The following is a 26,291-nucleotide window of genomic DNA, read 5'->3' as shown; positions in this document are numbered from 1 at the left end:
ATTAATACTCAAAGATGGATCAAGGGGGTAAGTATAGGCTTTGTGTAACACCCTACTACACAGTGTTTTACGCTTAAATCGTAGAATAGAGGTAGTGTGGTATTACGGACCTCTAAACAGTAAAAATATACATATAATAATAAAAGAAATAATACACTAGGAGCCTTGAAACAAACGGGTAAACAAAAATCACAAAATGAAAAGTGCAACGCTCAAGGAATAGGATTACTTGCGTGCTAAGAAACCTAATAGGAAAAAGATTAAAGTAAACAAAAGAGTAAAGGCTGCAAAGCCAAGGCTGGCCGGAGTATATATATATATATATGAACATACATAAGTATTCCCAAAATACACCAAAGTGTCAAAGTAAACTCCTATCTCTCCCTCAACCTCTAAGAGGAGCAGCATACATAACTTATTTGGAGAGTAAGCTAAATACATATATACATATATACAACAGGAAACCAAAATACACCAAAGGACTACTTCGCTTTCTAGGATCCAGACGCCTAGCGAGGAGCCTCTCGACCTGCATATGAAAAACAACAATACAATATGGAATGAGAACCGGAGGTTCTCAGCATGGTAAAAGTGCCACGCGTATAATAAATAAGGTCCTGAGAATGCCATAGGCAATCCTAGAACTCCATTATTCAGTTATCCAACTCAAGTACTAAACAGAAGCCATAAACAGGGGTAGGTATTCTAAATCTACCTAACTTACTCAAGTTCAATCCTAATCTAACATCCAACTATTTCTCCATCTCCTCCATCCCTCCATCATCGAAAATGCAACATAAACAAGCAACTAAACAAGTTCACGCACAAGTAGTGAGAAGATAGTACAAATAGCAAGTAGAACAGATAGCAGGTGATATATATATATATATATATCAATTAGGCAAACCCAGAAAATGCATAGCAATCAAAACAAACAAATGCATATGATGCATGCCTGTCCTATGGCTTATGGGGCCCATCTGTCGGTTATCCAGCCAACCCGACAAGTCCGAAAACCTTAAACTGTCCCCGTCGCGCATCCCCAAGAGTCTATGCATAGAGTTCACATTCAATCATCATATAATCACTCAATGGGGCTATCCATACCCGGGAATTTATACGTGCCCGGTCACCCTTACGACGTAGGACCAACAGAGTATCGAGATTCAACCTGGAACACGTGGTGGCGAGCCACGGTTTTTACCCAGAGAAACTCGTATCTCAGATATCATTATTTATAAGCCATAGCAATTATTATCAATACATCATCAAATATCAAGCCTTAGCGTTAAACTTCGTCTTCTCGGACCCATGACTATCACTAAGACATCATCAACACTCTATTTTATTTTCTGTTTTTAATATAACAAATAAACTCAGAATTTGGAAAACTTTATGTCCAGACGTTCATCTCAGAATAACCTTTCTAAAAAACTAAAAATCACAATTTTCTGATTTAACTAGTCTCAGAAATAGAGGAGAAACGCTTGCTGCTCTGTAGTGCTTAGAAACCAGAAAATAGCAGTAGCATACGATATCTAAAATTCTATATAAAATTCAAATTAAATCCAATAGCCTTAAAAATTAATATGGTTCAACTTAACATATCTAGGTTTTTTTTTAAATTAGTTTCAGGTCAAAACCATTTTTAATAAAGGAGTTATGTAACTTGGAAGTTGAGTAACTTTCTGCAGAATTCTGTTCTAAAAGCCAATGAACATGTCCTTTTTCAAGTCCCATAACTCACTCATTAAAACATGGACAGCCCTGAAATTTAAATCACAACTGTTAAGCATAATTATTTTTACTTCCAATTAGTTGCATCTGAATATACATCCATAATCAGAAGTTATAAACTATCAAAGTTGCTGATCTAAGAAAACAGAATCTGGCTTTTATTGTATAATGCATTGTATTTTAAAAATTCATATCTTTAAAACCACAAGTCCAACCATTCTGAAATTTTACGACATTAAAATAATAGGAATAAAGCTTTATTTAAAATTAGTTTCATTTCAAAATTCATTTTGAAACATTCGCAGCAGAGCCAACAAGTTACTGCTGTTCTAAAAATTATGCAGTAAAAATCAGATTCCACGATTACAATTTGAAAATTCACCATAAATCATATATTTAACGAAAAGATCCCAAATTCTCCAGTTCAGTTCCAAATATAACAAGGTTTAACCAGGACTTGGTTCCACGCAATTCCGATCTTCACAGAATTAGTTACAGCATATGCAATACCACCACAACACAACTCTACATCCTTATTAACAAACACCAACCATAATCCATCATAAATAAATACAAGAGCATACCATTAATAACTTCCACACCTCATAATTCCAATATATATCCACCAACAAATCTATTCCAACTACATTACAAGGCTAATCATTAAATACAACAAACAATTCAATTTATCCTATGGTTCTTCTAACCTAAGTTTTCACAACACCGTAAATATTAAACGTGCGAAACTTAAACCATACCTTGACCGATCACTTTGTATCACCCAAGACAGCCTCACAACACAAATCACAGCCCCTCCAAACTCAATCAAAACAAGCCTTGACCACCAAAAAGCCTCCAAGTATTCCCAATTCAATTCCAGTGCATATATACCCACTTAATCTACACCTAATACATATATATGTTCCAATTTCAATTTTCCCATTATAAATATAAGATTGAGCTAAGGTTAGGGTGTTCTTACCATACCCATATGCTCAATAGCTTGAGCCCACAAGTTCCGGAAGCTAACTTGAACCTAGAACACAAAAATTAGACAAGATTCACTATAGGTTTTCAATTTCACCAAAGAAAGAGGGGTAGAGATTCTGAACCAAATATGAGGCTTACCAGTGAAATTGTTCAAATAGAAAGGTAAAGCTCGACGCGCTAAACGCGTGGCTGCGAACGGTGCAGCGATCGGAGACCGGACGGAGGAGTTATGGTAGTGAGAAGGAAAAGTGAGGGTTTAGGAAGCTCTTTCTCTTCCTAATCTGTTTGCAACGATGGTGAAGAATGAAGAAGAAGAAGCTGCTGCTTCTTTTTAACTATGGGTCCGGTTGGACCCACGGGCCCGGTTTGGGCCCCGGTTTAACCGGTTCGGTCCTTTCAGTCCGATTTTGGGCCAATTTTTTGAAATTGGTATCAAAATTATCGTTTCGACGAGCTCTATCCTATTTTGATATTAGTTTTGCATTTTTAGCTTTCCAAATAAAAATTCAATTTATTAAGTAATTATTTACCGATTTTAGCGGGGTTTACATCCTACCCACCTAATTAGGCGCAAAATTTAGAGTGAGTTACCTGAAAAGAGGTGTGGGTAGTCCTTCCGCATCTCTGATTCAAGCTCCCAGGTATGTTCTTCAATACCAGCCCGACTCCAAGCTACTTTCACCAAAGAAACTTCCTTTCCGCGTAGACGCTTGATGTTGGTATCATCAATCCTAACAGGAGTTACTGGAAGCGTCAGATCTTCTCTCACTTGGATTGATTCTGGTTCTAGGACATGACTAGGATCAATAGTGTATTTGTGAAGCTGCGATACATGGAACACGTCATGCAGGTTCGAAAGATATGGTGGTAACGTGATCCTATACGTCACTGGTCCAATCCTCTTCAGGATTTCAAACGGCCCAATGTAACGGGGATTTAACTTCTTGGTTTTGATGGACCTCCCTATTCTAGTGGTCGGAGTAACCTTCAGGAAGATGTGTTCTCCTTCCTCAAATTCTAAAGGCTTCCACTTCGGTCAGCATAGCTCTTCTGACAGCTTTGAGCTTCAAGCATTCGCCTCCGGATTCTCTTTATTTGCTCAGTGGTTTCATATACCATTTCAGGTTCTATCAAACTCTTTTCTCTTGCCTCATACCAACATAATGGTGACTGGCATTTTCTTCTATACAAAGCCTCATATGGAGCCATTCCAATACTCACATGATAGCTATTGTTGTAAGCAAATTCTACCAAAGGCATATATTGATCCCAGCTCGTCGGTTGATCCAAAACACAAGCTTTTAACATGTCTTTCAAGGTTTGGATTGTTCTTTCTGATTGGCCATCCGTCTAAGGATGATAGGCAGTGCTTATGCTTAATTGGGTGCCAAAAGCTTGTTGAAAAGCACCCCAGAACCGTGATGTAAAGCGAGGATCTCTATCCGATACAATTGTGGAAGGTACGCCATGTAATCTCACAATCTCCTTTATGTATAAGCGCGCCAACTCCTCCATAGTACAACTTATCTGAACATGCAGAAAATGAGCTGACTTGGTCAGTCGGCCTATAACCACCCAAATAGCATCACAACCTGTCCGAGTCCTTGGTAAGCCCAATACAAAATCCATAGCAATGCTCTCCCATTTCCACTGTGAGATTTCCAAAGGTTGAAGGGTTCCTGCTGGCCTTTGGTGTTCAATCTTGACTTTCTGACAAGTTAGGCATTTGGAAACATGTAACGCCACATCCTTTTTCATTCCTTGCCACCAGAACATCGCCTTTAAGACTTGGTACATCTTGGTGCTTCCAGGATGAATAGAGAACCCGCTCTTGTGAGCTTCCTCCAATATGCTCTGTCGCAAATCCCCGATAGCTGGCACAATTATCCAGCCCTTGAACCTCCACAACCCATCTTTATCTTCTGATACTCTCCATTGCTTGTCTTTCTCAATCGCCGGTAAAATATTATACAATTCTTGGTCATTCTGATGAGCCTTTACTAGTTTAGCCTTGAAGTCGCTTGAGATCTGTAACTGGCTTAGGCATAAAGTCCCAAACTCTTCTCTGATTCCCAGTTTCAATCCTTGAAAGGCTCTCAACAACTCTTCCTCCCTTAGCATCATCCAAGCGGCACATAAGGATTTCCTACTCAAAGCATCTGTCACCACATTCGCCTTTCCCGGATGGTAGTTTAGCTCGAAGTCATAATCCTTCAGGAGTTTCATCCACCTCCTCTGGCACATATTCAATTCTTTTTGTTCAAACAGGTACTTCAGACTCTTATGGTCCAATAAGACTTGAAATTTCACTCCATAGAGATAATGCCTCCAAAGCTTCAGGGCGAAGACAATGGCTGCAAGTTCCAAATCATGAGTTGGATAGTTTCTTTCATGTGGCCTTAGCTGACGTGAGGCATAAGCTACAACCTTATGATGCTGCATCAACACGCATCCCAAACCTTTTAAGGACGCATCACAGTACACGTCGAATGGTTCTCTCGGCTCAGGCAACACTAATACAGGGGCGGTAGTTGGTGCACAAAATCGTGATTGTTCATTCCTTGGTAACGGCGCCAAAAACTTAATACGCACGTTCATAATCTTAATTCTTTGTCACAACTTCGCACAACTAACCAGTAAGTGCACTGGGTCGTCCAAGTAATAAACCTTACGTGAGTAAGGGTCGATCCCATGGAGATTGTTGGCTTGAAACAAGCTATGGTCACCTTGTAAATCTCAGTCAGGTGGATTCAATTGGTTATGGAGATTTGATAATTAAAATATAATTAAAATATAAAATAGGATAGAAATACTTATGTAATTCATTGGTGAGAATTTCAGATAAGCGTATGGATATGCTTTTATTCCTTTTGAACCTCTGCTTTCCTACTGCTTTCATCCAATCATTCATACTCCTTTCCATGGCAAGCTGTATGTTGGGCATCACCGTTGTCAATGGCTACTTCCCATCCTCTCAGTGAAAATGATCCAAATGCGCTGTCACCGCACGGCTAATCATCTGTCGGTTCTCGATCATGCTAGAATAGGATTCAGTAATCCTTTTGCGTCTGTCACTACGCCCAACACTCGCGAGTTTGAAGCTTGTCACAACCATCCCTTCCCAGATCCTACTCGGAATACCACAGACAAGGTTTAGACTTTCCTTCAATTCTTTTGCATCTGGCCGCCAATAATTCTAGCCTATACCACGAAGACTCTGATCGTAGATCAGGAGGCTAAGAGATATGCATTCAAGCTTGCTTTCATGTAGAACGGAAGTGGTTGTCAGGCACGCGTTCATAGGTGAGAATGGTGATGAGCGTCACATAATCATCACATTCATCATGTTCTTATGTGCGAATGAATATCTTAGAGAAGAAATAGGCTTGAGTTGAATAGAAAAATAATAGTACTTTGCATTAATTCATGAGGAACGGCAGAGCTCCACACCTTAATCTATGGTGTGTAGAAACTCTACCGTTGAAAATACATAAGAACAAGGTCCAGGCATGGCCGAATGGCCAGCCCCCTAAACGTGATCAAGAGATCAAAAGTGATACAAGGATAGTCTCAAAAATGATCAAAAGATTCTTAACACAATAGTAAAAATTTCTATTTATACTAAACCAGTTACTAGGGTTACAAAAATAAGTAAATGATGCAGAAATCTACTTCCGGGCCCACTTGGTGTGTGCTTGGGCTGAGCATTGAAGCTTTCATGTGTAGAGGTCTTCCTTGGAGTTAAACGCCAGTTTGTAACTTATTTCTGGCGTTTAACTCTGCTTTGCAACTTGTTTCTGGCGTTTAACGCCAGAATATGGCAGAAAGCTTGCGTTAAACGCCAGTTTGCATCATCTAAACTCAGACAAAGTATAGACTATTATATATTGCTGGAAAGCCCTGGATGTCTACTTTCCAACGCAATTGAGAGCGTGCTAATTGGGTTTCTGTAGCTCCAGAAAATCTACTTCGAGTGCAGGGAGGTCAGAATCCAACAGCATCTGCAGTCCTTCTTCAACCTCTGAATCTGATTTTTGCTCAAGTCCCTCAATTTCAGCCAGAAAATACTTGAAATCACAGAAAAACACACAAACTCATAGTAATGTCTAGAAATGTGATTTTTATTTAAAAACTAATAAAAATATACTAAAAACTAACTAAATCATATTAAAAACTATGTAAAAATAATGCCAAAAAACGTATAAATTATCCGCTCATCACAACACCAAACTTAAATTGTTGCTTGTCCCCAAGCAACTGAAAATCAAATAGGATAAAAAGAAGAGAATATACTATAAATTCCAAAATATCAATGAAACTTAGCTCCAATCAGATGAGCGGGTTTTTTATTACCCTTGCCTTTTGGTTTTAAGGGCTATTGGCTTTTTTGCTCTTGCCTTTTGGTTTAAAGAGCTCTTGGCTTTTTCTGCTTGCTTTTTCTTTTTTTTTCTTTTTTTCTTTTATTTTTTTGCCATTTTTTTTTGCAAGCTTTTCTCTATTCACTGCTTTTTCTTGCTTCAAGAATCATTTTTATGATTTTTCAGATCATCAAATAACATTTCTCCTTTTTCATCATTCTTTCAAGAGCCAACAATTTTAACATTCATAAACAACAAATTCAAAAGACATATGCACTGTTCAAGCATTCATTCAGAAAATAAAAAGTATTGTCACCACATCAAAATGATTAAACTAGTTTCAAGGATGAATTCGAAATCATGTACTTCTTGTTCTTTTGTGATTAAAAGCATTTTTCATTTAAGAGATGTGATGGATTCATAGGACATTCATAGCTTTAAGACATAGACACTTAAACACTAATGATCATATAGTAAAGACACAAACATAAATAAAACATAAGGCTCAAAAACCGAAAAATAGGAAAATAAGAACAAGGAGATTAAGGAACGGGTCCACCTTAGTGAGGGTGGCGTCTTCCTCTTCTTGAAGAACCAATGGTGCTCTTGAGCTCCTCTATGTCTCTTCCTTGTCTTTGTTGCTCCTCCCTCATAGCTCTTTGATCTTCTCTAATCTCATGGAGAATGATGGAGTGCTCTTGGTGTTCCATCCTTAGTTGTCCCATATTGGAACTTAGTTCTCCTAGGGAGGTGTTGATTTGCTCCCAATAGTTTTGTGGAGGGAAGTGCATCCCTTGAGGCATCTCAGGGATTTCATGGTGAGGAATTTCCTCATGCTCTTGTTGAGGTCCATGATCTATTGTTTTCTCCATCCTCTTCTTAGTGATGGGCTTGTCCTCTTCAATGAGGATGTCTCCCTCTATGTCAATTCTAGCCGAATTGCAGAGGTGGCAAATGAGGTGAGGAAAGGCTAATCTTGCCAAAGTGGATGACTTGTCAGCCATTTTGTAGAGTTCTTGAGGTATAATCTCATGAACTTCTACTTCCTCCCAATCATGATACTATGGATCATGATGGCCCGGTCTACAGTAACTTCAGACCGGTTGCTAGTAGGAATGATAGAGTGTTGGATGAACTCCAACCATCTTCTAGTTACAGGCTTAAGGTCTGGTCTTCTCAATTGAACCGGCTTGCCTCTTGAGTCAACTTTCCATTGAGCTCCTTCCACACATATGTCCATGAGGACTTGGTCCAACCTTTGATCAAAGTTAACCCTTCTAGTGTAGGGGCATGCGTTTTCTTGCATCTTTGGCAAGTTGAACGCCAACCTTACATTTTCCGAACTGAAATCTAAGTATTTCCCCCAAACCATTGTAAGCCAATTCTTTGGATTCGGGTTCATACTTTGATCATGGTTCCTAATGATCCATGCATTTGCATAGAACTCTTGAACCATTAAGATCCCGACTTGTTGAACAGGATTAGAGAGAACTTCCCATCTTCTTCTTCTAATCTCTTGTTGGATCTCCGGATATTTGCTCTTTTTGAGCTTAAAAGGGACCTCAGGGATCACCTTCTTCTTGGCCACAACTTCATAGAAGTGGTCTTGATGGACCTTTGAGATGAATCTCTCCATCTCGCATGACTCAGAGGTGGAAGCAATTGCCTTCCCTTTCCTCTTTCTTGAGGTTTCTCTGGCCTTGGGTGCCATTGATGGTTATGGAAAAACAAAAAAGCAATGCTTTTACCACACCAAACTTAAAAGGTTTGCTCGCCCTCGAGCAAAAGAAGAAAGAAAGTAGTAGAAGAAGAAGAAAATGGGGGAGATGGAGTGAGAAGGTGTATTCGGCCAAGGGGGAGAAGTGGTGGTTGTAATGTGTGAAAATAGAGTAGTGTGGAGGGGTTTGTATAGGGGTGGGGGGAAGGTTAGGTTTCGGCCATTAGAGTTGGGTTTGGGAGGGAAAAGAATTTGAATTTTGGAGGTAGGTAGGGTTTATGGGGAAGAGTGGATGGATGTGAGTGGTTAAGGTTATTTAGGGAAGAGGTATGGAGGTGATTGGTGAAGGGTATTTGGGGAAGAGAGTTATGGAAAGGTGTGAAGAGGAGAGAAGAAGAGGTGGGGTAGGTGGGGATCCTGTGGGGTCCACAGATCCTGAGGGGTCAAGGACTTAGCATCCCTGCTCCAAGTAGGCGTGCAAACGCCCTTAGAATGCATGTCTGGCGTTAAACACCAGCTTGCTGCTTGTTTCTAGCATTTAATGCCAATTCCATGCTCTGTTCTGGCGTTAAACGCCAGTCTGGTGCTTGTTTCTGGCGTTTAACGCCAGCTTGATGCTTCTTTCTGGCGTTAAACGCCAGTAAGCTCTTCCTCTAGGGTGAGTTATTTTTAATGCTATTTTTTCATTCTATTTTTTTATTTTTCAGTTGTTTTTGTGACTTCACATGATCATCAACCTAAAAAAAAATATAAAATAACAATGGAAAATAAATAGATATAATTAAATAACATTGGGTTGCCTCCCAACAAGCGCTTCTTTAATGTCAATAGCTTGACAGTGAGCTCTCATGGAGCCTCACAGATGTTCAGAGCATCGTTGGGACCTTCCAATACCAAACTTAGATTTTGAATGTGGGGGTTCAAGACCAAACTTAGAGTTTGGTTGTGGCCTCCCAACACCAAACTTAGAGTTTGACTGTGGGGGCTTTGGTTGACTCTGCAGTGAGAGAAGCTTTCCATGCTTCCTCTCCATGGTTACAGAAGGAGAACATTGAGTCTTAAATACAAGGTAGTCCTCATTCAGTTGAAGGACCAACTCTCCTCTGTCCACATCAATCACAGCTTTTGCTGTGGCTAGTGGTGTTGAATTTTTGGCCATTTGCGGCCACGTGACCACGGCATCGAGCTCTACGTTTCTACCAGAAAAATTTCATACGTAATTCGCTTATTCACTCTCAGCCTCTTCTTCCCCCAATTTTAAAAAATTAGGTAGTGGTGTTGAATTTTTTTTGCTCTTTGATGTTTTAGGATCCAATTAGCTTGAGAAAAATATTCACTCTTGCTTATACGAAGCTTGGGTAAGGTGAGGATACCATAAATTCTATTTGATATTCTGAATTTGTGCTTTGGATATTAAATTAGGTATATATGTGTTATAAATGTGTATTAGGTTGTGAATAAATAATTGGAGCTTGAAATTGTGGATATTGGAACTTGGAGGAAGCTGTTTTATTGAACTTTTGGAGGCTGTGTTTATTTTAGTAAGTTGCCTTGGGAAATACGCAAAAAATTGGCCAAGGTATGGTTTAGGTTTCTTGTATTTAATATATAATGTTCTGTGAAAACTTAGGCTAGATGACCGTAGGATAGGTTGGAATGTATGTGCATGTATTTTTTGCTTAGTGTCTTGTTAAGAAGTATGCTTTGGTTTGATGCTTTGTGGCTGGTTGGTGATGCTTGAAGGATATTTGTTTAGTGATTTGAAGATATAAATATATGAATTTAGGACTTGTGAGCTATGGCTTTGGTTGATGGATTTTGGGAAGTGTATGTGTATTCTAGTTGATTTGAGGTATGAATTATTATGGTGGTTATTTTGACAATAAGGAAGGATATACCATGTTGACAATTGTAGGTTTGGTAATGAAAGGAATGAGATTTTTGGAATGAAATGAGGTTTAGGAAGTTTGTGAAATTTTGATTTTGGGCCAAACTTCGGCGAGCTATAACTTGGCCTCCGGACCCCCAAACGGTTTCAAACTTATTTTGATAAAAAATTGGGTCCGTGAAGTTTATGCCGTTCAAAGAACGGATAAAAAACAATTTAAAATGATTAAGTTATGCTCGACGGAAGTTTTGGTTTGGAATAGGTAATTCTGCAGTTTTCTACTGAATCAGATTTTTGGAAAAAATGTACACCCACGCGTACACGTGGCCCACGCGTATGCGTGGCATGGAATTTTTTACTATGTGTACGCGAGTGATCCTATGCGTACGTGTAATGAACCAGCAAGCATGTCCACACGTACGCATGGCCTACGCATACGCGTGACATGAAGTATTCACCTACTCGTACCCATGACAAGGGGATGCGCGCGAGAGCTGCCTTTTTACACTCCCACGCATACGCATGAACCACGCGTACGCGTGGCCCCTATTCCATCAAACATGGTTTTCTGAGTTTCTAGCCCTATTTTAAATTTCTAAACCTTTATTTCCTTTCCTTTAGTCATACAATAGTATTAAACCTGATAATCAGATGAAGTTAGGAAGTGGAGATAACTTGGAGGTGAAGTAAAGCTGAAAAAGTGATGAATTGAATATGAATGTTATGAATGATTATGTATAATACTTGGCTTGATTAATTAAATGATCTGAGATATGAGATTTCTTGGGTAAAGTTTTGTGGCTTGCCACCACGTGTATCAGGTTGAAAACTCGATACTGTGTTGACCCTAGGATGTAAGGGTGACCGGGCACTTATAAATTCCCAGGAATGTTACCCCCATTGAGCAATATTGATTATTTGAGAAAAATCTATGCATAGACTCTTGGGGATGCACGTCGAGGGACAGTCCAAAGGTTTAGCAAACCGGACTTGTCGGGTTGGCTTGATAATCGACAGATGAGACTCATCAGCCATAGGACAGGCATGCATCATGTGCATATTACTTGAATTACTTGTTTGTGCATTAACTGGGTGTGCCTAAGTGTATTTTCTATGTTAAATGTATGTTTGCTACCTGCAGTACTTGTAACCTTCTTGTGTTTGTCTTTATCTGTTTTTTTGTCTGTGATATGTTGTCGGAGATGGAGGTATGGAGGAAAGGCGGTAAGACTAGATTCAAGATTAAGTTAAGTTACGCTTAGTTACTCTTAGAAAACCAACCTTTATGGCTTTTGTTTAATACTTTAAGCTTTATGATCTAAGTGTTGGCGTTTTAGGATTGCCTCTAGCATTCCCAGGACGTTATATCTTATATGTGTGGTACCTTTACCATGCTAAGAACCTCTGGTTCTCACCCCATACTATATTGTTATTTTTCAAATGCAGGTCGAGAGGCACCTCCTTAGGCTTCTGGACTTCTGAAGCGAAGTGGTTATCAGGTTATTTTGTTGTATAGTTATGTATATATATATATATATTTTCCTCTCCACATGACTTAATCCTTTTGACCCTCTTAGAGGCTTAAGGAGAGACAGGATTTTGTTTATGTAAATTTGGATTTTGGATATGTATATATATATATATATGTGTGTGTGTGTGTGTGTGTATATTCTCCGGCCAGCCTTAACTTCGAGGGCTGAGTTAGGAGCTTGTTATTTTGTATCTTTGGCCCTCTATTCCTACTTTTGTTATCTTATGCTTCAAAGCTATAGCTTTCTTTGTACGCAAGTTAACTCATTTTCTGAACATTGCGCTGTTATTCTGCGATTTTTATTTCTTCTGTTCTTCAAGGCTCCTAGTTTATTATATTCTTTCTACTATTATATGTACACTTCTTTATTTTAGAGGTCGTAATACCACATTATCTCTGTTTTACGACTTAAGCATAAAGCTCTGTGTGGTAGGGTGTTACAGAAGTGGAGCATATAATGAGATTGAATTTTCTCAATTTAAGTTCAGTTTGGTAAATTTGTGTCAAATTCGAAGATGCAATTTGAATCATTAGTAATATATTCAAATTTTCTTATTTTAAGCTTTTCATAATTAAAATAATTATAACATATTGTGATTTTTTTTCCAGAAATTACCTGCCAGCTTTTACATCAATGCAATGCCGTTGAGAGGAATAAAGGTCAGTTTAGTTTTTCGATGTGACAATTCTATACCTTGTCGCATTGCATGGATAGTAGATAATGAAGCTTATTTAACAAGGAGATGGTCTGAATTTGCAAGAATTCTAAATATTCGAACTTATGATGCCATTTCAGTTGATTGTCATTACGAGAATGACTCTAATTTATACGTGTCTAAGGACTAGAATAGATTAAATATTATTTAAGTAATTTAGTTCTAATATCGTATTTGATTAAACTAGTTTTAGATTAATTTAAATTTAAATTGTTGCCTCAATTTATATATTACGACTATTCTTCTTTAATATGTTATTTTTAAATTTTTGAATATGAAGTTTCTTTCCATTTTTGATTTTAAGTTATTTTTATTTCTATTTTTATTTGCTCCCAGTATAACTAAGAAAAAAAATAGTTAATTTAAAAAAATTACAATCTCTTCTAAATTTATTTTAGAAAAATATCTTTATTATAAGTATATTACAATTATATTACAATTAGTATTTAATGAATAATGCATAATTATACTAATTTAAAAAAATAACTTTATTATATTTGTAACACCCTCACTATCAGAATATCACGCTTCCGGCTGTGCTACTCTGATAGCAAGAAGTATTACGATGACTTCATATACTTAATAATAAAATAGGACCTTTGACTCGAAATCGTATTACTGTTCTTTTGAAAACTAGAAAAAGAGCACTTTTTTAAATAAAATAAAAAAGTCTTATTATGATCAAGTCTCAAATCATATGGTTATTTATAGCCTTAATTTCAGAAATTATTTTATTAAAGGTAATTAAGGCAAGTTTTGATTTATTGGATTTGAGATAAGTTATGATTATTATCCAATTTTACAATTATTGGATTATTTTCTATATTTAAAGTATAAGGTTGATAGTTATGAAATAATAAGGATTTTATATGATTTGGATTAGATAAGTAATATTTTAAATATTACTATTTCTATTTTGGAAAAATGAAGACATTAATTATACTATTTCTAATTTTTAGATTTGAGCATTTTATTGAAAATAGTTTGCGAAAGTGAGGAACAAATAGTATTTTCTATATATAATTAGGGTTGGATTTAATTGAGTTTCAATTACTATATTATTCCCAATTTTATGCGAAATTACCATAATGCCCCTAACCCTAATTATTTTGAAAAAGAAATGAAACCCTAAAACCCTACCCGGTAACCCGTTGCTTCCCCATGCCCCAGCAGCCACAACACACACGGTTTTTTTCCTCTCTTTCCATGAAAAGGGAAGGAGCAGAGGCAGAAAAATGAAATTGAGGGAGGAGGGGAGAGAGAGGAACGCCGTCGCACATCCAAGGGTGGAGATCGAGAGAGAGCAAGCCGTGCCACTGCCACCACGGGTTGCCGTCGCTAACGCCCAGCCGTCTCTGCCTTTTTGTCGCGAAACAAGGAGCCCAGAGGAAAGAAAGGGGCGGCGCCACCGCCAGGGCTCGCCGCCGTCGCAGTTGCCGTCGCCTCTTGCTACTGCCACCTTCGCCGATCATCCTTGCGCAGCGTCACAGGCAGAACCGCGACCTGGAGAGAGCGCGAGCCATAGCCACCGATGGAGAAGGAGGAGCGCGCGCGGAGAAGGTGAAGCCACCGCTGTCGCCGGCACCTCCAGCCCGCGTCGCTACCGAGCGCGCCGTAACCTCTGCCGCCGCCAATCTGATTTGTTCTGCTGCCGTGCCGTTGAGGAGAAGGCCGTCCAGTCACACAGAACATGTAAGACAGAGAGATCTGCGGCTGAGCCTGGGTTCAGCCACCGTGTCCAGCCGCGCTTGCGTCATCGGTGCCACCTTGATCGGAACTACCGCCGTCAAAAAGGGGTTTCAGGCCGCCGCGGGTGTCGCTACCGGAGAAGAGAGCTCATCTCTGTGATTCTGACCGCCAGGGATGGTCCTGTGACTTCCGGGATTGCTGCCGGAGCTCCGGGCTGAGCTTCTGCCACTTGAGACCCTGCTGCCGTCGCCGGAAAAGTTTGCCGGTAAGGGTTTTAATTGAGGTTTCTGCCTTTTTGGATTTCGAGAAGGTTTTAATGCTGCGTGATTTTTATAGTTGATCCACCGGAGCTTCTGGCCGCCGCCGGAGCTGTTGCCGGGCCTGTTCGAAATCGCAGCTGCTTCGTTTTGCTAGTTCAGTAAGTAATTATGTTTCGAAAAGCCTTGCGTTAGTATTCGGTTGTGTTGGTTAATGAATATGAGTTTTGGTAACGTGGGGTCGAGTCTTGATTATTATATGTTGCGACTAGAGTTGCTATGGTTATTGCAAAAGTGGCTGGGAGCTGAGGTTTTGGTTGCCGTCAGTTCGGGTTGAGGCGGAAAGGACTCTGTGAGGCGTTTGGATTATGGAATTGCGTTTTGAGGTAGGGGCGCTTTCCAAAAGCTATGTTTTGTGTATTGGAATTATTACATATGGATACTGGTGCGAGATATTGTGTATTTAGTGATTGTATCTGCCTTATGTATTATTTGATTGACTCGAATGAATATGGATGTTGGTTTGGCTGAATTGTTGTGTGGCTTTATGAAATGTAATGTATAAAGTTGATTCTTTAAAGATTTGAAATATGAGTTTAATCCGTTGAGGATTGGTTTGAATTGAGTCAATTATTTTGATGATGTGAAAGATAGAATACTCTTGAAATTCAGCCTGGGTTGCTTTAATTGATTTGGTTTTGATAAATGATTGGATTTAGCTTGCTTTGAATTGATTTCTGGTTTTGAGCTGTTGAAAAGGAATGAGAAACGGTTTAGTTGGGACCCGAACCGGGTGGCAAAAGTCTAAGTTTTAGGGAAGGTGCTGCCGAAATTTCTACAAAATCCTAGTCTTGTTTGAAAAGTTATTTAAAAAGGATTGGATTTGAAAAGTTGTATTATTTGATTTATTAAGAGAATATTTATATTTTCAAGCTTAATTTATTTAGTGAACTTTATGCCTTGAGTTTGACTTATTTAGAAATGAACTATTTTTACCGTTTGAATCACTGAAGGAAAGAATGATGCTCTAATATTGATTTCAATATAAAAAGGAGCTTTTAGTGATTTCAAAGGAATCTAGACTTTTGATTGAGTAATTAAGTTTGAGGCATTTTGGAAGAGTTAGAAAAATGTGTTCCAAAAAGAAACCTGAAAGTGGTTTGATTCAAATGAACCGGCTCTTTTTCAAATGAGTTGATTTTTGGACCGGATTGGAACTTGTGATTTTGTATGGTCGGTTTCATAATAAATTCAATTTTATTTACTTGAACCGAGAATCCATGATTTTAAGAGTTTCAATGAATTTTAAGGAATTGATATAGGTTGACTTTCCCTAAAGACTTGGGACTCTGCCGAGAAACTTTTGTTATAAAATCCCATTGTTGTATGGGTGATTTTGAATACTTTGAAATAAATCCTTAACTTGCCATGGTTTTGGAAGTTTTGGAAAGAGAAATCCGAGAGTGGCTTTGTTTTAAAAAGGGAACTCACTTTGAGTAAATTTGGCTTATGAGCCTGAGATGATTTGAGAAACGAGATTTCTAAAGCCAAGGCTGAAAAGAGTTGAAACTTAATTTCAAAGTGAAACGATTTGAGAAAAAGTGATTTATGGCTTAAATGCCGGTTTTATGAATTTGATGATGTTGGATGGTGGAAGTGCTGTTTTGTTATAGGCCGGAATGGCTGTGTATGATTATGAATATTGGCTGGTTCTGGATTGAACCGCGAGCCGGAATGGCTGTGTATGATATTGATTTATGGCTGATTGCCAAATGAGTTATGGGCTGTATGGCTGACTATGAATTATGAATTTAAGCCGGATGGCTGAGATGGATGTTGATCCATGACTGGGACTGACTAAATATATGCTTGAGATACCTGGGTAGTAGCAAGGGTTGTGGTTCGTCCCACTTGCTCCAGGTTAGAGACTGTGACACCTGGGTAGTAGCGGTAGTAGTGGTGATTCCACTCGCTCCAGGTTGAGCTTTTAAACACCCGCCTGGGTAGTAGCCGCAGTAGTGGTTATTCCACTAGCTCTGGGTTGAGCGAGTAGTAGCAATGGGATTGTAGCTCAAACCTACTTGCTCCGCGATGGGTGTTTCTGTCCATGGTTAGCTACCAGGATGTGTCGGGTTGGCTATATAACCGACAGATGATATCATCAGCCACTAGGGACAGGCATGCATCATATGCATCTATGTGACATTGTTTGGGTGTGCATATTATACTTGGTTTGCCTATGTGATTAATTGCTAATTGTTCTACTTGCAATAACTATTTGTTTGTGCTTGCATCTTCCTATTTGTGTTTGCTACTGGGACTCTGTTGGACTGTGATGATTGGTTGATGGTTAGATTGTTTGGGCCTAGGGCCGTGGTTGAAATGAGATGGACCGATGGTTGGTTTCGGTTTTCTGTGTTTCTGGTTTGAAAAAAAAATATGAAAGGCTATTTTGGTTCAGCATAGATAAATCTTTTGAAAGGGTTTTGAGTTTTTGAGAATTGAACGGTTCCTCTTTCAGAAAAGATTTCCGACTTTACTTTCAATGTAAACCGTTGTTTTTGAAAAGAGGCATGAGACGGTTATTAATCACTGGTACGGTTTATCTTCATGTATTCTATTACAGTAATTCCCAAAAACCCTCTACTGAGAACCCTTTCGAGGATGATGTTCTCACCCCCCCTACATTTTCCCCTTTCAGGATATGGGCGCAGAAGTTACGAAGAGCTTATTTAATTGTTGTTGTGATACTCTGTATTGTTTTAGTTATGGTTTATTGTACCCTCGCCTTTATCTTGATATAATCTGTAAGAGGGATATGAATTGTATTGATTATTGCTTGTAATATTATATATATATATATATATATATATATATATATATATATATATATATAATATATTTATGTATATATATGGATGTACTCGTTATGAGTTGTTGTAAGTTGTATGGCATTTATGGATGTACGTTATCGAACGAAAGTATTTTTGGGAGCGGTATTGCGATTTAAAGTTTTAAACAGGCTCATATTTTAGTATTAATTAGTATAAGTGTCGTCATAATGTCCGAGCTATCAGAGTCGCGCAGTCGGAAGCGTGAGCTTTGGTAGTTAGGGTGTTATACGAAACTTCTTACTCAAGTAACTCATACATATTATATACATACAAATCACACAACTCCTATCCCTCTTACATAATATAATATTGATGGCGAGGGATAAGTAAATAAAAAAAAACTAAACAGTATTATCGACTAAGCAAAACGCAAAACAACCCTTCATGAGCTTTTTCATCCGTCTCCTAAAAAAGATAAAACTGTAGGGGGTGAGAACCTAACCACACGGTCTCACCACAGAGTTTCAAAATTGTCATAATAAGATATTTAAAGATAAATCTATTTTTAAGCTCAGTTATTATTGTTCGTCCTTTGAAACTTTTAAAAAACCATCTAGTCATCCAAAAACCCTTTTCGAAAATCAATATTTAAATATCCAAAAATCTAAAACCTTTCTTTTCTTATAAGAAAATCTCAATCAGAAACCAACCACACAAACAATCAATGCAATCATCAATTCAGCACCAAAGCTCATTCTCAAAAGTAGCACACCAGGACAAACATAGGCAAAACAGACAAGGAAAGCACAAGTTTAGGTAGCAATTACAGCAAATAATCCAGGTATATGTTAATAATAGTTTAACAACTAGGCAAACCAAAACAAATTCAAACCCAAGCAAAGCATACAAATGCATATGATGCATGCCTATCCTGTGGCTAATAAGCTCATCTGTCGATTATACAACCAACCTGACAAGTCCGGTTTGCTAAACCCTTGGACTGTCCCCGACGCGCATCCCCATGAGTCTATCTATATATATCGCTCAATGGGGGTACCATTCCCGTAAATTTAGAAGTGCCTGGCCACTCTCCTGGGAATTTATAAGTGCCCGGTCACCCTTACGTCGCAGGGTCAACAGAGTATCGAGTCTCAACCTGGAGCAAGTGGTGGCAAGCCACAACATCTACCCAGGGATATTCGTGTCTCAGATAATTCAAATTCATAAGCCATATGAATAATTCTTTCAACATTAATCAATATCTAATTCATTCTCAATATCATCATCATTCGTCAATCCATATCTCATTTCCAAATTCATTCAAAAATCATATTTCAAAATCAATCCTCCTCATCCTTCCTTCCATTCCGTTCATCAACAATCCCAATTCAAAACATAATTCTTTCATTTCTAAATAAATCAATCTTAAAACATATAATGTTTTAAACCAAATTTTTTTTAAATAATTACTTCAAACGAAACTTCCAATTTTTATAAAATTTCGGTAGCATCTCCTCTAAAACTCAGACTCTGCCACCCTTTTCGAGTCCCATCCAAACATTCCTCAAACCCTTTCTCAACCATTTCCAAATCTCAGTCATTTTCCAAAATTTGACCAAATCTAATATCAAATTATTTTCAAATCCAACCATTTTCAATAATAAATCTTTTTCAAAATTAAACCAGCTCAAATATTAAATCATTTATAAAATCAAACTATTTCAAAAGTAAACCGCTTCCAAAATTAATTCATTTTCATATCTCAAATCATTTCCAAATCCGATTCATTTACATTATCAAATTAACTTCAAAACCAAGAAAAACCACTTTTCATAATAATCAAGTAAATAACTTTCCAAACCAATTTCTTATCGGCAACCGTACACCACTCAAGCAATCAAGCAACCAATAATTCAATCTAGCAAACAACCACATCCACAAGACAAACATAATCACAGAAGTATATTTTTTTGCATCAATATCTATTTATAATAACTCTGTAATATAAAATAAATTTTTAGGGAAACCCCTACCTCGATGTCGCAATCGTATAATTTAACACAACAGTCCCGCTTAGCCTAAACTTACAGCAGTAGTGGCGATTCCAACACAACCGGGATGATGGAAGCATCACCAACTCTGATTACACTTGCAGCAACATCAAATTTGATGGAATCAAACGCAGAAACAACTCTGAAAATTCAAGGCGACACCGAAACTAAAATGGAATTAAAACCATAACAAACAGATAAATGAGACCAAGGCAGTTCAGAGTATAAAAGTGAAACAGATTCAGGAGAAAGGCTAGACCTAGGGTAGTAACACTGAACTTGAATTGGGGTAAGTCAACAGCAACGGTAGTAACGTTAGAACTAGCAGTAGCAATTCCAGTCACCCTAGCAGCAACGATTCTTAAAGAGCATCAACCGTCACAGCCCACAACTGCAGTAGCTTAATCCTAAAACATCAACGCCTAAAAGTTCTCAATCAACGGATAGCAGGATAGTAGCAGTAGAGCTTCAGAAACAAAAATAACTTACAGTAATTAAGGAAAACAAGAAAACGAAGCGTAATAGTAGCAGCACGGTGACTGCAACAACAACAGGGAAGATGGCCTCCTCCCCCACCTCGTCTCGTGACTCCGGCGACGGCGAGCTCCACAGACGGCGATGGCGGAGAAAGCGGCAGCGGCAGAAACCACCCGTAATGCCTTCTCTCTCTCCTGGCGTAATTCTGTCTCTCTCTTCGCATCGGGTCCTGCATGTGGAGGCTCGATAACAACTCGCGTTGCCGATGCGACACGGAGGTCCGGCAGCAATGATGATGATCAGGTGCGATGAAGCTGGCAGCACAAGGCGCGACGGCGGTGGCGACGCTCCTCACTCGCGCGAGCTCCCCCTTCTCCGCAACACACTCTCCTCGGTCCTCCATCGTCGGTGACGACAATGGCGCGATGAATGACAGTGACTCCCCCCGGCATGCTCTCCCCCCTTTCCCTCTCTTCTTCTCCCTCGTCCTCTGTCTCCCTTTCTTTCTTCTCTTCTGTTTCCCCCTCAAGCTTCCCGTTTCCTTTCTTTCCCCTTCCCTTTTTTTTTCATTTGGTTAGGGTTAGGAATTTGTAAAATTAGGGTTTTATTCAAATTAGATAAAATTTCTAATTTAATTATCGAAACTTGATTTAGTTAGCTTTAATAAAATAATTTTCGAAATTAAAATCTTTAATGAATAAATAAATTGAAATTAGCTCATAATAAGATTTTCCAAAAATTCTGAGTCTTACTTCCTACCCACCTTATAAAAATTTTTGTCCTCGAAAATTAGCGTATTACAGAAAACGTTACATGTTTTAACACTCTACGTAAAAAGCAAAGAACTTTAGCATTCATATTTATATAGTTTCAAATACTTTGATTATCATATAGTATAAAGATATAAGGGTAGGAATACGATTGCAAGATAGAAATTACAAGGCAAGCTTGATGCAAATGATGACATGGTTCAAATATGTAGTGGTAAAGCAAGGCGGTGAAAGGTTATAAAACAAGCTGGGGTTAAAACGACGTGCTTAACATTTGCACACTGATCTCGCACCAACTCAGATATTCAACTATTCAAATTTCAACATAACTTATTTCCACCATTCTCAATCGTACTTCATCAATCAACTCATCCGAGGGTTCTCAACCTCATCAAATACTTTGCAAATCTTAGTAGTCACAAACTTAACATCCATAATTTTTTCCACGTAAAACAAGGTTCCACAACTCCCTGTGACATCATACACATACAAGTTTCACCTTTTGCGCCCACCAAACATGTCCTAGACTAATGTGTCTTTTACTAAGTTTAATGGTTGCACAAGATACCAAAACAAATCTCGAGTATACTCAGAAGGATAATAGACCTTAGAAAAGAAAGAAAAGTGACAAGGACCACATTCGCGAGAATCTAAAATAATTGTTGAAATCATAAGTTGACAAGGATGTACAAGCAATGAAGAGTGCTGGAAAAGAATCAACTGACAATTTTAAAGGTAACTCTTGAATCGAAGGAATTCAATAGGACAATGCATTATTTTGAAACGAATTAAGTTGAGTCAAATAAATATGAGATTTACAGAAGAAGAATATTCAAAACTAAAGACAAAACTCACAGAACTCAAAAGTATGATTTAAAAATACTTTCGAATACATTATTCATAAAGAAGGAAAAACTTAAGGAGAAATCATTTCACGTTCTAAAAGAGAAGATAAGTAACAAGCATCCTTCAAAAGAATAATAAAGGCGTGAATGTGGCAATATTTCAATATAAATCCAAGTTGAAATAGTCTATACAAAGTTTGACAAAGGAAAGATTAATTTGGTTAATAGCAAAATTGTATTTTTCTCATTTCTTCTTGTTTTGCTTATAAAAGGAAAAGAGGATACATTACAATCAAATAGATTTAAATCACATACAAAAAATTTCAAAGTAAAGGAGTGTAAGCTAAGTTAAAAGTGATTTTATTAAAACTTCAAGAGATGGTTGTATTGCACCAAAACAAATTCAAGTTACAGCAAAGAGAAGCACTGCCCAAGTAAAGGAATGCAAAGTTAACAACAACCTTGCATAAAAATAAATCAAACCTTGTTTAAAAAGGTTTAAAACAATCTAAGAATATACTAGAAATCACACCTTATAAGGATATTCAATAATATTAAGATGCGTTAAGTATGTTCAAAGAGATACAAATCGCAGGAAGAGAAGAATAAGTGACAAGGATAAGATTCACATGAATTCGGAAGGAGGTGTAGGATTACAACTGAGCAACAATATACAGACATGAGAAAACATTTCAGAAAGAGTCATTTCACATCTTAACAGGAAATATTGAATCTAGGAACTCCAAAAAAACAAGAAAAGGGTAGTGGTAAATTAGATCAAAACAAGTTGAAACCAAATTAGAAAAGCACAAAGTTCACAAAAATATGAAGGAATGATTCTAGTCACCAACAAACTAGAATGGTTAAAAGTCGTGAAATATGTCGGAAGAAAGAATCGAAATGCAAATAGGAAAGAATTTTGATTTCAAAGAACTTCAATAGAAACCCTAAAAGAGAACAGGGAGATTATTTACAAAATTCAAGAGAATTAGTACAAACATAAATATTGCATCATTTTAAAACAATTTCAAGTCGAACTAGATTATGCAAGATTTATGAAATGAAAATTAGTTAGGTTAAAGATAAAATATTTCCTCGAAATTCTTGAAAGACACTTTACATAATCAAATAAGAATTTGCATAAAAATAAATGCGAGGTTGGTAGGAAATCAAGTTGTAATCCTAAGAAGGAATTTAAATCTAAGAACTTCGAAAGGAACAATTAAGAGGAAGAACGGTATATTCATTTAAACCGAATTTGAGCTAAGTTGTAAAATAAAATTTAATTGGGCTATGAGCAAAAATATTTTCTCAAGAGTCTTGAAAAATACTTAGATGCAAAATCAAATAAAAATACGTTTAAAAATTGTGATAAGGTTGAAAGTAAATCAAGTTGTAGTCAATGAAGGAAATCCAAAGTAGAAATTGTTTTCACATGTCTATAGAAGAATATGTGAAGTATTGCAGATAAACAGATTTAAACCATATAAAGAAATTCTTTAATTCATGTAGGAAAGTATATGCTAAGTTAAAAGGATTTGATGTCAAGGTTAGGAACTATGATGTCGAAAATTTAAGAGATAATAAAAAATATGATCAAATCAAAGTATACATTAAGTATGAAACAAAAGAATCAAATTACATATTTAGCTTAGTTCGAACCATAACTCTCAAGGTTCAAATCGCTCAAGACTTTGGGATCATACATCACGCCAAAACAGGTTTAAGATCAGATCAATGAGAACAGGATTTCATGAAGAAGAACATAATCAATAATAAAGATAGATATGTTTTGAAAGTCTCAAGCAGATTCTCAGGAATACAAGTAAACAAGGTTATGGATGAACAATAAAATATGGTCATAGAATGGTCAAATCATAGTTCAAAGAAAAAACCCGAGTCAAGGAACTTCCATGAGAATAGTAAAGAAGAAACAATATGCCAACCTAAGCAACGTAAACAAGAATCATAAGTCGAAACCAAGCACGAAAAGCGAATTCTAGTATCCCCGAACCACGTAACTCGCATTACCTATTACTTATCAATTCCAATTCACCTATAATTACCTATTAACTTTTCCGTTCACATAAGTTATCAACATTAAGTTGGCTAGACTTAACATCAACAGATATGCAATGGTAAGCTAACAGTGTTAATTGATAGGCATTCATGTGCATAGAGCTCTAATTCTTGTTACTTGGACAAGACCTACAACATGACAGATACTCAGAGAATGCAATGAAGCATAGTCAGTCCATTCCCAAGACTCTAATAAGGATGAACTGCTCTAATACCATAATGTAACACCCTTACTATCAGAATGTCACACTTCCAGCTGTGCTACTCTGATAGCAAGAAGTATTACAATGGCCTCATATACTTACTTAATAATAAAATAGGAGCCTTTGACATGAAATCATATCACTGTTCTTTTGAAAACCGAAAAAAGAGCACTTTTTTAAATAAAATAAAACAAGCATATACAAGTACGAAACTTCTTACTCAAGTAACTCATACATATTATATACATACAAATCATACAACTCCTATCCTTCTTACATAATATAATATTGATGGCGAGGGATAAGTAAATAAAAAAAAACTAAACAGTATTGTCGACTAAGCAAAACGCAAAACAACCCTTCATGAGCTTTTTCATCTGTCTCCTAAAAAAGATAAAGCTGTAGGGGGGTGAGAACCTAACCACACGGTCTCACCACAGAGTTTTAGAATTGTCATAATAAGATATTTAAAGAGAAATCTATTTTTAAGCTCAGTGATTATTGTTCGTCCTTTGAATCTTTTAAAAAACCAACTAGTCATCCAAAAACCCTTTTCGAAAATCAATATTTAAATATCCAGAAATCCAAAAGCTTTCTTTTCTTATAAGAAAATCTTAATCAGAAACCAACCACGCAATCAATCAATGCAATCATCAATTCAGCACCAAAGCTCATTCTCAAAAGTAGCACACTAGGACAAACATAGGCAAAACAGACAAGGAAAGCACAAGTTTAGGTGGCAATTACAGAAAATAGTTCAGGTAACAGTTAATAACAGTTTAACAATTAGGCAAACCAAAACAAATTCAAACCCAAGCAAAGCATACAAATGCATATGATGCATGCCTGTCCTATGGCTAATGAGCTCATCTATCAGTTATACAGCCAACCCGACAAGTCCGGTTTGCTAAACCCTTAGACTGTCCCACGACGCGCATCCCCATGAGTCTATGGATAGCTTTTTCTCATATATATATATATATATATATATATAATCGCTCAATGGGGGTACCATTCTCGAAAATTTATAATTGCCCGTTCACCCTTATGACACAGGGTCAACAAAGTATCGAGTCTCAACCTGGAGCAAGTGGTGGCAAGCCACTGCGTCTACCCAGGGATACTTGTGTCTCAGATAATTCAAATTCATAAGCCATATGAATAATTCTTTCAACATTCATCAATGTCTAAGTCATTCTCAATATCATCATCATTTGTCAATCCATATCTCATTTCCAAATTCATTCAAAAATCATATTTCAAAGTCAATCCTCCTCATCCTTCCTTCCATTCCGTTCATCAACAGTCTCAATTCAAAACATAATTCTTTCATTTCTAAATAAATCAATCTTAAAACATATAATGTTTAAAACCAATTTTTTTTTTAATAATTACTTCAAATGAAACTTCCAATTTTTAAAAAAATTTCAGCAGCATCTCCTCTAAAATTTGGACTCTGCCACCCTTTTCGGGTCCATCCAAATATTCCTCAAACCCTTTCTCAACCATTTCCAAATCTCAGTCATTTTCCAAAATTCGACCAGTTCTAATATCAAATTATTTTCAAATCCAACCATTTTCAATAATAAATCTTTTTCAAATTAAACCAGCTCAAATATTAAATCATTTATAAAATCAAACTAATTCAAAAGTAAACTGCTTCCAAAATTAATTCATTTTCATATCTCAAATCATTTTCAAATCCGATTCATTTACATTATCAAATTAACTTCAAAACCAAGAAAAACCACTTTTCATAATAATCAAGTAAATAACTTTTCAAACCAATTTCTTATCAACAACCGTACACCACTCAAGCAATCCAGCAACCAATAATTCAATCTAGCAAACAATCACATCCACAAGAGAAACATAATCACAGAAGTATATTTTTTTGCATCAATATCTATTTATAACAACCTTGTAATATAAAATAAATTTTTAGAAAAATCCTACCTCGATGTCGCAATTGCATAATTTAATACAACAGTACCGCTTAGCCTAAACTGACAGCAGTAGTGGCGATTCCAACACAACCGGGACGATGACAGCATCACCAACTCCGATTACACTCGCAGTAACATCGAATTTGATGGAATCAAACGCAGAAATAACTCTGAAAATTCAAGGCGACACCGAAACTAAAATG

The 26,291-nt window shown here is 37.1% G+C and overlaps 1 protein-coding gene and 2 long non-coding RNA genes across 5 annotated transcripts in view; all 3 read right to left on the bottom strand.

The window, feature by feature from the left end:
• The window catches only part of LOC110271260, a 61,620-nt gene extending 40,927 nt beyond the window's left edge, over positions 1 to 20,693 (bottom strand). For both annotated transcript variants that reach the window (XM_021121790.1, XM_021121791.1), the window contains exon 1: positions 20,258 to 20,693. In XM_021121790.1, coding sequence (XP_020977449.1) covers positions 20,258 to 20,648 — 391 coding nt within the window. In that variant the 5' untranslated portion in view covers positions 20,649 to 20,693. The remainder of the gene's footprint in view (positions 1 to 20,257) is intronic.
• LOC107638066 lies at positions 1,866 to 3,427 on the bottom strand. Of its 2 annotated transcripts, none has more exons than XR_002361788.1 (3): positions 3,319 to 3,427; positions 2,720 to 2,773; positions 1,866 to 2,643 (listed from the first exon to the last, which is right to left on the bottom strand). It is a non-coding gene; the product is annotated as an uncharacterized LOC107638066 (long non-coding RNA). The 2 variants fall into 2 exon arrangements; XR_001619722.2 differs by lacking the exon at positions 3,319 to 3,427 and adding an exon at positions 2,866 to 2,984.
• Positions 14,162 to 14,562, bottom strand: LOC110271261. The gene is made up of 2 exons (XR_002361787.1): positions 14,397 to 14,562; positions 14,162 to 14,296 (listed from the first exon to the last, which is right to left on the bottom strand). It is a non-coding gene; the product is annotated as an uncharacterized LOC110271261 (long non-coding RNA).

This window comes from Arachis ipaensis, chromosome B04 (assembly GCF_000816755.2).
Source record: "Arachis ipaensis cultivar K30076 chromosome B04, Araip1.1, whole genome shotgun sequence".
Lineage (NCBI taxonomy): Eukaryota > Viridiplantae > Streptophyta > Magnoliopsida > Fabales > Fabaceae > Arachis > Arachis ipaensis.
Note: the sequence above shows the minus strand (reverse complement) of the source record. Positions and strands in the feature narration are given on the sequence as shown.